Below are 14,279 nucleotides of genomic sequence, written 5' to 3'. Positions count from 1 at the left end.
CAGCAATCTATCCAAAACGTACTGGAATAGTTCAAGTTTTTATATAAAATTAAAACGGAAACGAATAAACAAAATAAAATAAGGATGGAAAATCAAATATCGGACGTCTGTGGTTTAAATACATCTTGGAACACATATTGCACTCAAAATTATACTAAATTGAAAACCATGCTATTCACAAAAGAGGGCATTTAATTGTTTCGTTTTCTGGTTTTCTACGAATGTTAAGTTTCATGTACGACAAATCACATATCACAAATCTGAGCCAGGCAATTCTACTGGATGGGAACCATATCCATTGCTATACATGCCAACATTATTGTGTCCGTAGTAATTGGGAGAAGGTTGTCCACTACCACTGTAAGCACTGTAATTAGGAGAAAACATATTGCTATCATGCGGTGAATTATTTGATGGGGTCCAAATGGCAGGAGAAGGGGATTCAAACATTGGTTCGGGTGAAGATTCGTCTTCTTCCATATATTGTGAACCTCTCCAGGCTTTTGGTTTTGGATTATAATCTCTAAGTTGTACTGATTGCTGTTGTTGTTTTGGTTCAGGAGGTGGTGGCTGTTGATATACTTGTTGCTGTTGCTGTTGTGGCATTGACACTGAAATTACAGTAAAAAAATAACTGATGATATGTTCTGATGAATAGGGTTTGTCATATTTAGTGATAGACTTGTATTATGATGGATTATTTCTGGCTACAAAAATACTAAGAATATTGAGCTGCACCGTAAAACTTATGGAATCCCCAAGTCCACTGCAAATTTGCAGTTTAACTGCAGTTTTGCATCTTTGCGAGTACACTGAGATGAATAACTCATACAGTTTTACCAAACCTTATACAATGACAACTGACGTCAACTGAAAAGGCTTATGTTGATAGAAGAAATTGGCTATTATTCTAATGCTATTATTCTAATAGCGGAAACTTTGAAAACGATCCAAAGCATGGTAAATTTAATGTAACCTAGATCTCTACAGTAATCTATCCAATAATCAATAGAAAATTAGTTAATCTTCCGGGGTTTGGGAATCTGTAGCCATGTGTTCTTAATTACATTGTAATCATCACTGGAATTCAGCAGGCTAGATAGTCATGTCTGACAAAACTAGGCCAAGTCGATGTTCCAGGCAATGAAATTTATATCACTCTGTTGTTACTCATGGAATAAAATGACGAAGAACTACTTCCGGTGTAAAATCACGTCAGTCGAAAGTAGGTCAATAATGGCGCCATATTTGAGAGACTATATCAGACAAAAAGCAGATTATTTAAAGAAAAGGCATAGCATTTATCATTCAGGTTACCTGAATCAAAGTGGGATGTGACTAGCTCACGTGGCAAAAAGATCAGTTAAAAACATACGATGACCTAATTTAAAAATGTAACTTACCAGATTGACTGCTTGGTGCACCCCATCCTTTAGCTACTCTGTTAAAATTATGTCCCTCCAAAAGTGACGTTGCCTGATCAGTTTTTAAAGATGTATGGGAAACTGGAGTAATAACAATAGGTTGATGTTGTGTCACCGGCACGGGTTGCTGTGCTTTTGGAGGAGTATATCCTAAAATTTGATTAAGTCTTTGTTGTTTCTCAAATTCTGATAGATGCTCAAAAGCCGCGTTAACATCATGCCCCTTGGACGCTGCCTCCCAGGGCGACGTGTAAGGTTTCGGCGGTGACATGAGCATAGAATCCAACCTGTTAACTGGTGTAACTGGAGAAGTCTTTTTAGCATTGCTTTCATCGATAACCCATTTCTCGGCCTTTTTCTGTCGCTTTTCGAACAGTTTAGCACCTCTTCCTTTTCCAGATTTTAAATTTGCCACTAAGTCAAAACACTGATTAGGTGACACATTTTGATGTTCATTTTTCTGGGATTGAAGTCGCAGTTTTTCAAACTCATCTTTACTCAAACTCATTTTAGGTGTCGACTCGGGTGAGTTGATTCTATTCTTTAAGTTTGCTGGTACGCGGAAAGAGAAGAGAGGTTTACTTCCACCATCAGCCCAGGACAATTCACTATCTAGATCTAACAAGTTGGCCACATCATTACCACCTGCTGAGGACTGCTTACATGTCAATTCATCATGTATCCAATTCGGTGACTTCTTCTGTCTTTTGGCAAACATTCGTGCACCTCGCGCTTTCTTATTGGCTGCAGATGTTAGCGATAGAGCGATGGCCTTGCAAAGTTTCATCTGTTCTTCAATAGTGGGAAAATTCTTCTCTGGGTCGTTATAGAAGGCTGAATCTCCATAATGTTTCTCTACAATAATAAAAATTGATAATAGTCCGTAACAAATCAGAATCAGTTCAAGGCTAAATGATTTATAGACAGAAATGTTAATCACCAAGCCAAGGAATAATTATTATATAAGGTTGCGTATAACCATGGCCAGACCATGCTTAAAGATAGATTTCAGATAAATATTAAATATTTAAAGATATGCAATTAATTGGCTGCATAAATCACATATAGAATATTTGATAGAAAAGGTAACTTAAAAAAGAGAAAAATTAGAAATAAAGTAAGATTGGCAAAGTATCATAACTGACATGCCAAAATAATATAGCATTATGAAAACATGCAGACATGATAATTATATATAAATTAACATGCATTGTAACAATGTATAATATACTACTTGACATTGATATGAACCGTTGAATTTGGCTGGATATGAACTCAATTAATAACATATATAATGAATTTGTTTTAATCAGTAACTGACATTATTGTATGGTTGCCAACATGCGAGAGAACCATTTCGATGCAGCATCATTTGATTATTATTAGCGCGATAAGTAGTATTAATTGAATACTCTAATATTTACTGGGAAATAATTTAATTTATAACAAAACCATCAAGAGTCTACGACAGATTTCAAACATCATTAGATTTAGACAAAAACTGTTGAAAATGAGACTGCATACAAAATATACAGGAAAGTTATCATGCGAAGACAGGGGTTAAGCTAAGCATTTCTTACAGCAGACGCAGGAAAACCATGCACTTCTGCGGAAATATTTAGGCATAATGTATCTCTGCATCCAAAAATCATTTGCGACTGAGCTCTGTTTTACTTACGTCTATGCCAGAAGACATGACAACCCTCTCCTCAAGGTTTGGGTGTGCAAGGGTGTAAAGACAAACTTACTATGTCCAAGTGCAGAGGAGGTATTCGAAATATCACTCTCTAAACTAAAAGTACGTTGCAAGGCAAGATTGTGAGGCCTATAACCAAAAGGGGAACCAAAGTACCCACTGTCTGACAACTTAGGTTCTGGTTTATCCAAGCAGATTTCCACCGGTGGTGCATAAATATGTGGATGATCTTCTGGTCTAAGTTGTGGCGGCGGTGGTGGTGGTGGAGCTGGTTTAGGTTTTGGTGCTACTGGTGGTGGCATCTTCACCATAGGAACCGCCGGTGGAGCTTCATGAGCTCTTTTAGGGGGTGGGGCTGGTCTTTGATATTTTGGCATGTCCTTCAATTGCCAGACATTTAAAGTTGGCATTCTATCAACACCACTAGCAGGTGAATGTGGAGAGATGCTTCTTGGACTGTATCTCGGAGATCTCTCTGAATATGGTTGAAGAGAAAGTCGTCTTGGTGGAGGTGGAATATTTTCTTTCACTGCATTAGAATTATACATGGCGGACACCTGGACTTGCGGTGCTGGTGAATAAGATGGTGAACCAAACGGTTTAGCGACTTGATTTTGGTATAAAGTTGAATTCCATGGTTTTGGAGAAAAATTTGGTGTTTGTTCTTGTCTCATAAATGAATTAGTTTCCCGCGCTCGTAAACTTTCAGTCGGTACTGGAACTGGTACGTAGGTTTGAACATTGGTTCTCGAAATCGATTGAAGTGATGACGAGGAAGGAAAGTAGGATTGTTGACTTGGTGGAACGAAGCCATTTATATAAGATGCACTTGGCTGAGGCACCACTTCCATTTGGCTGAGATTCCCACTGAAAAGATAAAAAGCGAAAACACAAAATAACTAATCCTTAAACAAAATAACTAAAACACAAATTTATAAATCCACATGTAAGAATTAGTAATCCATTCATAATGATAAATATCGCTCCTAATAATCACCTATCATCAATATACTGGGCATAACAGGTCACTTTATGTGTTACGAAAGGTTCCATGGTGTCTAGAGGGACTGTACATGCTCTGAGAGCACGATGTTACAAAGAAACTCTACACTTGTCAGCCTATATTCTGGTAGAAAACGTCGATAGATCTGTGTGGTGTCATTAAGATGTAGGAATGTACGGTGAACTAAGGCGGTAATAATAATCTAGTATATATTACTCTACAATGACTGTATGGTATCAAATTACTTCATGATTTCTCAACAGGCAGAAGATGTTTTTATTCACCGTGTAGCATATTGATGCCGTTTGGGCCAGACAAATTCCTACTAATCTTTATCTATGGACGGACAGACTTATTGTTCCTCTCAAAACTAAAAAATATATCATAATATAATATTCAGATGCTTATCTCTGATAAATGCTACTTGTTGAATACAGAATAATGGCATTTACAGGTAATACCAGGTAAAAACAACTGTGTACCCTGCCAAGATTTCAGACTTTGTACCTAAATACCAGTTTCCTCTAATGTCATACATAAAGCCATTATTGAAGAGTTAGCAGAATTTTTCATATCCATATTTTCAACTATGAAATTTCCTTTATATGGCGTTGATAACGACATGCAAAACGAGGTTAATTTGTGAAACATCATTAATTCAGTCACAAGATCTTGTAAAATGATAAATTTGAATTAATTAAGTCTATTTCTTAGCTTTTTATAAAGTTAAATAAAAAAAAACCCGGTCTAACCTGCAGACTTCAAGAACTAATGTAACGCCCCCCGAATCTATCAGCTCCATGGCCTCTTCATGACTTTTGCCTTGAGCAGAGACACCATTAATGGTTAGGAGCGAGTCTCCCTCCTGGAGACCTGAAGTATGTGCCTGAGATTTCTTGCGAATCTGAAAAATACAAAAATCTTGACAATCAAGTTCTATTGCAAAAATATAGCTAATTGCAAATGCATTAGTTCATTTAGTGAAGATCAATAACAATTAATCACCGTGTCGTTCTTAAATCACTGAACACATGACAGTTATGAGATCACAGAGCGTCGTGACGTTCAAAGATCACAGAACATCGTGACGTTCGAGTCACTGATCATCGCGACGTTCGAACAAATGGGTGTTACTGTTATATGAGATCACAGATCAGCTTGACGATATGATATCACAGAAGACCGAGACATCATGAGATCACAGAACACCGTGACGATCTGAGATCACAAAATACAGCGACAGTCTGAGATCACAGAATACCGCGACATTCTGAGATCACAGAATACCGCGACATTCTGAGATCACAAATCACCGCGACGATCTGAGATCACAGAGCACCGCGACGATCTGAGATCATAGAGCACAGTGGCAATCTGAGATGACATAACAACCTGACGATCTGAGACCACATAACACGAATATTGTGACTTTCTAAGATCGCGGAAAACCGCAATTATGTTTCTGAAAAAATATAACGTCCATAACCATCTAAGATTATAGCACATGGTTATTAACGAACGCAATGACGTTTACATCAACGGACAGTGTCAAAGTGAGGAATAATTTACTTTTTACTTTACATCATAGGTATAGAGAAAAGGGTTATTGACAAATTATCAGGAAATGAATGAATGCCTCAAAGAAGTTCAAAGTGTTATTTGGAGGGCTGAAAAGATAAAGTACTGTATGCAATTAGTGGAAGAATATTGTTAACATATGTTTGACATATGTGAATAAAAAGGATGTACCAAAAGGTCTGAATTATTACTATTACCATGGCAACAAATATATTTAGCCAATTCTCATAGAAAGTTGTCGGCAACCCCCATCTCTATTGTCATGCCAAGTACGATTTTGTCATAATATTTATACACTTAGTTATCTCGTGTGTTAATACTAATAACAGCTTCTTCAAGATGCTATCATCATGATGTTTATAACTTATAGATAATAAGCTCAAAACATCTTGGTGCTCATAATTTCCAACAGTTTAGATATTTCAGCAAATTTTTTGCTCTCAATGTAATATCGGTAGATAAGTTATTTCCTCAGCAGATAAGTCTAGTTATTGCTCTTTTAAAATTCATCAACAGTTAAGTTCAGTTATTTCCCTATTTCTTAGTAGATGAGTACAGCCATTTCTACAATAAAATTACTCGGCTGATAAGTTCAGTTATTTCTCTTGTAGAATATCTCGTCAGATAAGTTCAGTCAATGGTCTCAAGATATCCCTCTGCAGACAGGTTCAGCTATACAGTAGTTATACTCTGTTGATAAGGTCCATTTCTCATATTATGTTCGTCGGTGGATACTTTTAGTTTCTGCTTTCGTTATATTCCTCTGGAGATAAGTTCAGTTTTTGCTCAAACAATATTCGTAGATATAGCTCTGATAATATTACTCGGTAGGTAAGTTCAGATATTTATCATATAATATTCCTCTGTAGATAATCTTAGCTAATGGTTTCACAATATTCATCTGCAGTTAAGTTTAGTCATTTCTCTCATGTTCCTCGTCAGATAAGATCACTTATCTCTGTCATAATATTCATCTGTAAATTAGTTCAGTCATTTCTCTCATGTTCCTCGCCAGATGAGTTCAGTTATTTCGCTCATAATATTCAACTGAAGATTAGTTCAGTCATTTCTCTCATGTTCCTCGCCAGATGAGTTCAGTTATTTCTATCATAATATCCATCTGTAGATTAGTTCAGTCATTTCTCTCACGTTCCTCGCCAGATGAGTTCAGTTATTTCGCTCATAATAATCACCTGAAGATTAGTTCAATCATTTCTCTCATGTTCCTCGCCAGATGAGTTCAGTTATTTCTCTCATAATATTCACCTGAAGATTAGTTCAGTCATTTCTCTCATGTTCCTCGCCAGATGAGTTCAGTTATTTCTCTCATAATATTCACCTGAAGATTAGTTCAGTCATTTCTCTCATGTTCCTCGCCAGATGAGTTCAGTTATTTCGCTCATAATAATCACCTGAAGATTAGTTCAATCATTTCTCTCATGTTCCTCGCCAGATGAGTTCAGTTATTTCGCTAATAATATTCACCTGAAGATTAGTTCAGTCCTTTCTCTCATATTCCTCGCCAAATGAGTTCAGTTATTTCTCTCATAATATTCACCTGAAGATTAGTTCAGTCATTTCTCGCATGTTCCTCGCCAGATGAGTTCATTTATCAATCTCATAATATCCATCTGTAGATTAGTTCCGTCATTTCTCTCATGATCCTCGCCAGAAGAGTTCAGTTATTTCACTCATAATATCCACCTGAAGATTAGTCTGGTTATTTCTCTCATGTTCCTCGTCAAATGAGTTTAGTTATTTCTCTCAAAATATCCACCTGAAGATTCAGTCATTTCTCTCATGCTCTTCGCTAGATGAGTTCAGTCTATCTCATAATATTCACCTGAAGACTAGTTTAGTTATTTCTCGCATAATGATTGTTGGCAGAATAGTTCAGTTCTTGACCACATAATATTCTTAGGTATATAAGTTCAGTTAAAAAAAAGATCAAATACACAATATTAGTTATATGAACTCTCTGAAAGGGATGCATACATCGTAGTGGTATCAGGTGTTCCGGAAGGGTGATTGCATTCATAATATTATCTGCAGTAATATTGGTTATCTGGAATACTGGTAATTTATGCCCTATAAAAGAAGGGTCATACTTTATGTGTATTTGTCGGGCTATGTTTATATATACTGCTCATTATTTGTGCGGAGTTGCTTGATGAACATAGTGGATTGGTAGAAATTATAATCGAATTTCATCAGTCTGTGTTTACAACATTGATGTAAGATTACCATTCACACTGATAACTAGCGAATTTGGTAAATGAACCAATATTATAATTATTGAGATGGTTAGATATCTTGGTATATGATACACTTGAGCTAAAAGTTTGAAGGCAAGTGGTAGCTTTACAGAAACATGTTTTCCAAGGTTAGTGGCATTAAAAAGAAAGTAAAAGCAGACCTTGAAAATACGTTCTGATATGTTAACATTTGAAAATGATGATGATAAACATATGTGCTGTAATGCTATCAACAGGTGTATAACAATCTATATTTATAACAACCAACCTTTACTCTCCAAGTCCTATCCTAGTTCGTTTATGTTTTTTACTCTTATAAAAAAGTGGTTCCGTTTTAAACAAATGATTAAGGCCATCTTTTGAAAAATGCTTTGCATTGTATTGTTTTATGTATCAAAGAAAGTACTTGCCAAAAACCTATATAATCTCTCAGTATAGTCTGAATATTGGAAGCAAGGATTTAAAACGTTTCATTTATTGTTTGTAGCCAAAAGGAAGTGTCCTCAGTCGGTTATTTTTTTTCGTTAGTTAAAAGCCAGTTCGACATACATGATTATTAGTAGAACTATATGTGATTTTTGGCCAAGAACAGTGTCCATGGCCGGTTGTTAATAATAATATAATACATATAATAATTTATTGGTCGTACATATGACAGAAATGTTCTTTTATTTGGATTTCTTTCATTTTACATGTCTGTAGTTGTTGTCATTGAAACACATATAATGAAAAACTGCAATATATTTTTGGTTAGCCCATGCAAACAGTAATGGGGTGTAACGATCCAAATTGTTATCTAAACTTGATGGACTGAATATTTTAAAAAATTCAAAATGGCTGACAAAACATTATCAATATTAATTTCATGACTGAACTTGAAATTTGCAACGATGTCAGAGCACGAGAAAGCAATGTTTATAGCAAATTTGTTCGTTGGCAACTTTTTCATCACATTTGAAATATTGGGAGGGTTATAATGCTGCGAACTGTTTGCCTACCCTTCTACGCCATTATGGACAATGGACATCCTTATGCAACAGAATGTTCTTCATCACAGTCAGAATTATTAAAGCAAACCATTTTTGTTTAAAAAGGTCAAAGTCTGAATATAAATCTTTACAAAGACTATCAGACAATTACCAACGGTGGTGTCTTGCAGCCAAACATCGACAAGGAGCACCAAGAAATACCTTGGTTGTCATGACAATAGTACATATAGATAGATATTAAATATAGATAACAATCAAGATATACATACAAAAGATGGGGTAATTTTATTGGCTTACCTTTGATACCTTCAGTTGAGAATTCCCTCCACCCTGGAGTCGAAATCCCCAGGGAGCTCCTCCTGTCAAGGTTAAACGTCTCCTATTTCCAGTGCCCATTTGACCAGTATATTGTCGGTCTCTCCAGATCTTACTTCGAACACACCCCAATTTGATCACTGGTTAACACTCTTACATAATACTCCAAATGTTTTCTTGGGGTGAGTGGAAATCAACGACTGGCCCTGAAACAAAATCAACCAAAAAAATATAACTCATCAAGTGATAATATCATCTGATTTCCTTAACAGTGGCAGAAGAATGTAGAAATACGGTGTAAACGATAACAGCGCCAAGGTGAACATATAATTGATGAAACTTACAGGAATTGGCTCCTGTGTGAAAAGTGGTTAATACCAACGTTTACATGAAGGTACAATATGTAATAGAATATACAATTTCTAAAAATACCAAATGTTAGTATATATAGCTGTAGATACCGGGTATAGCTGATATACTTTCTTCACAAGATGTTATTTTAAATCATTTAATTTGAAAGTAAATTCATGTAGAGAAATAGCACCGTGTTACCTGAAGACCTTCATTTTTATTTCTATTTTCTGTATATTATGGTACGATACTGGTCATTTTTAAGTTAGAAAATGAGCAAAAAGCAAAGTTTAATATCAAAATCAAAGTGTAATATTGAAAATATCCCATTGCTGGTATTTTATTTAACAAATTACCCGGCTAAGAAATATCACCAGTTGTCAATAAATCAAAACATGTGAACTAAAATTTTTATTTCACCCATACTTCCATTTTGCTAGTTTAAACAAAGTCCATAAGAAGACAACATAGAAAGTCGAATCCATTTGCATATAGGCCTACCTCATGTTAATAGAAGAGCATATGGGTCGTGGTATATAATTTATGTAAAAATTTGTCAATAGGAAAATCAAACTTTAAAATTCGTACCTCTATCGTATATATGGTGTCGACCAAACATCCTCGCAGCATCGAAAGCAAGTTTTTTGGGCAAAAATCTCACAACTAGGTTAGAAATTCGGGCCATCTCAGATACATTTCGCCCCTCCCCCCTCGGACGTAAACCTAGCTCCGCCACTGCTTGTAGCTAGGTAGGTTGGAGTGTTTAGGTGATGATCGAAGATTTCTAGTAGAACTTTAGCTCTTTATAATGTAGCTGTTGGTTCAGATTGGTCTGTAGCCAACATGATATAATAGAAATACCCCTCTGTACCTTTACCTTGTACAATATCAAACTGGTAGTCATCAGGTAACTTTGTACAGTGTACATCTGGTGTTTAAAAGGTTATAATGTCTATCAATCGACAATACTTCATCCGCGTTTATTTTCGTATAAATCTTATGTCGAACTTTCTTGTCTTGTCAAAAAGGATCATCTGTGAACCATAAGGTTGTCCATTGTCTGACGACGTCGTCGACTATAAGATTTTGTCATTATCAATAATGTCGTGTCCTTTCCACTTGTTCTTGTACAACATTAGCAATTTGGAGCGTATATTGTCATGCCTCAACATACTTTAGGTAGATCATCACACAGGGGACAAGATGAACCCCGTCGAAGCTAGGGATAGGAATTATTTGAACACATTTCATTTCATGGAATATTCAAATTATCAAAGAGAAAATGAAACACAAGTTCACAAGCGGACAAAATCAAAACGTTAGACATGAAAATGGCTCCTGGCCATTCATGCTCATTCTATATGGAAATGAAGGACAAAACAAGACTTTTGTTCAAACTACATTAACAAACCAAACGAAATATAAAAGTGCACCACGTGTATGTGGAAGATACTTGTAGTCTAAAGTATTTTATTCATCGATAAAAAGCAAACAGCATTTCTATAGAGGCATCTGTATAACTTCATCCAAATGGGTTTATCTTGCCAAAACTAATTGATAATGCCGGGAGCTAGAGTTTGTCATATTATTATATAGGTCGTATTTTGGCCCCGTAATGATATGTACCAGAATTCTCCAAATCAAAAACTAAAAAATGTCTTAGAGGAGAACCCTCTTAGACGCTCCATGGGGGCTTGTGGATCTGTCGCATATTGAATCGACAGTTGCCCTCCTTCCCCAGACAGTCCGGTCCCCTATTTGTATCCCAAGTTTCGTGAGACTGGCTCCGCCACTGTCTGTAAAATCTAAGTCGTATATGCGTCTATACTTGAAATTCGGTTCGGGCTTATTGTACAGGGCATGCCGGTCGATTTATATGGATATCTTCTAATGAAGAGCACATTTCCGCGAGACTCAAATATGAGACAGTTACTCTTTTGAAGAGATAATAGAAATAACAATGGTAAAAAAACAAACAAATGAATCGATTTTATAAACAAAATTCATCAATATAAAATAATCTGAAAGAACCCAATTGAATAGGTATATAGACTACAGGTGATTCACATTCCTGATGTTTTTGGCATTTGAATTGTTATTGAACCACCTACGATATATCTGGTTTTAAAATAGCTACCAGATTACTTATATTATACCTCTCTATCATATACTGGCATGTATAGCACTCGAAACCCTCAGTTTCCACAGTAACTATTTTAAAATGTGGTCGGTCCTGAAAGAATGATTGCATTGCAAAATAAAAACGGATGGCAAACAGTATTTGTGGACACAATGCACCCTGCTGTTATCTGTGTCTTCTCCAACGCGTATCTCGAAGATTTTCTGGTGTCCTTCATTTCTCCCCAGAAATACTAACGCAAGCATCAGATATTCGCAAGAACGCCATGCAATTAATCGGGTCAAAATACCACATTTTTGAAAATTCATAGAATCGAAATGTCTGGTCATCGGATAATACTTATACAAGTTATAAACTATGTTATATTATAATGGTAAAGACAACATTGCATTTCACTTGACATCATCAACCACTGGCCAACAGGTCATTAATAGATTTACCCTTCATTGAAGATAAAATTAATGGCGTAGGCGAAGAGGGATAGAGATTTTATCAGTGTCTTAATCAGACAATGGTAGAAAATATTTGACGAGTGCTCTGCACTAATGCAAATTTCTTAAAAGGCCAACAGTATTTTCGAGGGTTGATTTTTGGCCCTGAATATGTATGTTTTCAGAAGTAGTAGAAAAAATCATTTCTTAGAAATCCCACTTTCTATTTCTATCTTCAGTAGTATCTCCCCATCCTGAAGAGTGTCGGCCTACGTCTTGTCCATAAGATTCAGAATTAAAAATACAATGAAACTTGCTTAATATTGAACTAATTAGTTGTTTTGTATCAATTTATTGCTCATGCGCGCTTCGCTCATGTCAACTGGAAGGATCATGAGAGATGCTTTGTATCGCCAATTGAACCGAATTCCCTGTGAACAAATGTCATTGTGAGCAAACCATATGATGTGGTATGTGAAAATGTGACAATCATAATTCTTTGTCTAACAGATTTATCATTGAGAACGGTATACATTACTTCTAAAGTCTTCATTGGTATATTCCAGTTTTTCAAGATACTATAGTATGTGGGTTATGAAATATGGCAGCATTGATAAGAGTTAGTGATGGTCAGTTTTCGCTGTTAATTGGTAAAGTACAAACATGTGTACAGAAAGGTACGGTACATGGTAGATTTAGATACATATAATGATGATAAGTAATTAGATATATCTAAAGTAAGATAAACTTCTTAATATCAAAAGGTTTCAAGTTATTTTAGCAGCATCGGGTCCATTAAACGAAAATTCACTTGATAAGTAAAAGAATTTTACAAGAGTTGAAGGATTAATTCATACAGTCCATTAGACTTCAAAATCATATGAAATGATCGTGTCCGTCTAGGTAACATATACAAACAAATACTCTGTAAATATATCTTTCGGTTTGTTTACAATGCTTATTTTTTCTAGAAGTAAGCAGATTAGAATATAGTTTATTATATTACACTCTCAGATTAAGATGTGGAAATGTCTATTGATGAAGAAGTAGGATTAAATTTTGGATTGAGTTTAGTAGGATTAGTAGCATTTGTCTTTTGAGTAAAGAACTATGAACTATCTATCTGTAGTGTGCACCGACTTTCTGTGCATATTTTGAAATATATTTATAAGAGTTGACAGTGAATATTTTGGTGAAAAATATTAGAATATATATACAAATGGGAATTTAAATCATATGCAAATAGAATTAATTAAATGAGGATAACGCCCTCTATTGACATTAATTAAAAAAGAAAAAAAAGAAACTAATATTAATTGTTGAACATCACAATTCACAATTTTTTGGTTTTTGTTTTAAATACAAAAACATGCAAGCATCTCTGTTTACTTCACTTTATAACTCGTGTGCCATTGCATTGTGCCAAAATGTGGAATGTCTACCCCGCGGAAATGCGGGTAAGGACTGAACATCGGGTGATATTATGGACTATCAAGGTGCCAATAAATCATGATTTTTATCACTCAAATAATAAACATTCCATAACCAAAGATTCTAAAACGTGTGTCAATTTACAAAATAATACACAGTGGCTTAAAATAGACGGAATCATGTACCATTATACACATACGGCCTTCAAATTCTTAATAACCTACACCGTGTCTGTTTTTGCTCTTAACTTTTAATGTAACCAGAAGTTTTTATTTCTAATCAGCGTAAACTATACAGAATTAATGAAACAGAAGTTTACATAAGAAAATGTTAGATAAAATGATTTATTATCTTACATACCTTAATGGAGAATTGAGAGGTATTTCTTCCTCCAAGCAGTGTGCTACTAATGGAAATCTCCCAAACGAAATGCGTGTTGGGATAGAAGGCGATTGAAATGTGATGAGCAATATGGAAAGGTCGTTAGCTATAGGTCATTCTCTCTTTTCTAAATAGAAGCTGGAAGACGAACAGCTGTGAATTTATTGTAATAATAAAATATTGAACATAGATTGCAATGTATTTACTACCTATAATAAATACATTTAGACGCAGGGGTTCTCCCTGCTTCACCCACTGTCTGTCAAAATATGATTAATTAGCATA

General features: G+C 35.3%; 1 protein-coding gene across 1 annotated transcript; it reads right to left on the bottom strand.

Annotated features, from left to right (window-relative positions):
• Positions 1–252: 252 nt before the first annotated feature.
• On the bottom strand, positions 253–14,033 carry LOTGIDRAFT_228966 (hypothetical protein; the record flags this gene model as incomplete). Its single annotated transcript, XM_009061826.1, has 6 exons — positions 13,974–14,033; positions 9,243–9,466; positions 4,876–5,027; positions 3,173–3,987; positions 1,404–2,279; positions 253–611 (listed from the first exon to the last, which is right to left on the bottom strand). Exons 2-6 carry the CDS (start codon positions 9,339–9,341, stop codon positions 253–255), a joined length of 2,301 nt encoding a protein of 766 aa, XP_009060074.1. The 5' UTR covers positions 9,342–9,466; positions 13,974–14,033.
• Positions 14,034–14,279: the final 246 nt, after the last annotated feature.

The sequence above is a fragment of the Lottia gigantea genome (assembly GCF_000327385.1).
Source record: "Lottia gigantea unplaced genomic scaffold LOTGIsca_5, whole genome shotgun sequence".
Taxonomy (NCBI): domain Eukaryota; kingdom Metazoa; phylum Mollusca; class Gastropoda; family Lottiidae; genus Lottia; species Lottia gigantea.
Note: the sequence above shows the minus strand (reverse complement) of the source record. Positions and strands in the feature narration are given on the sequence as shown.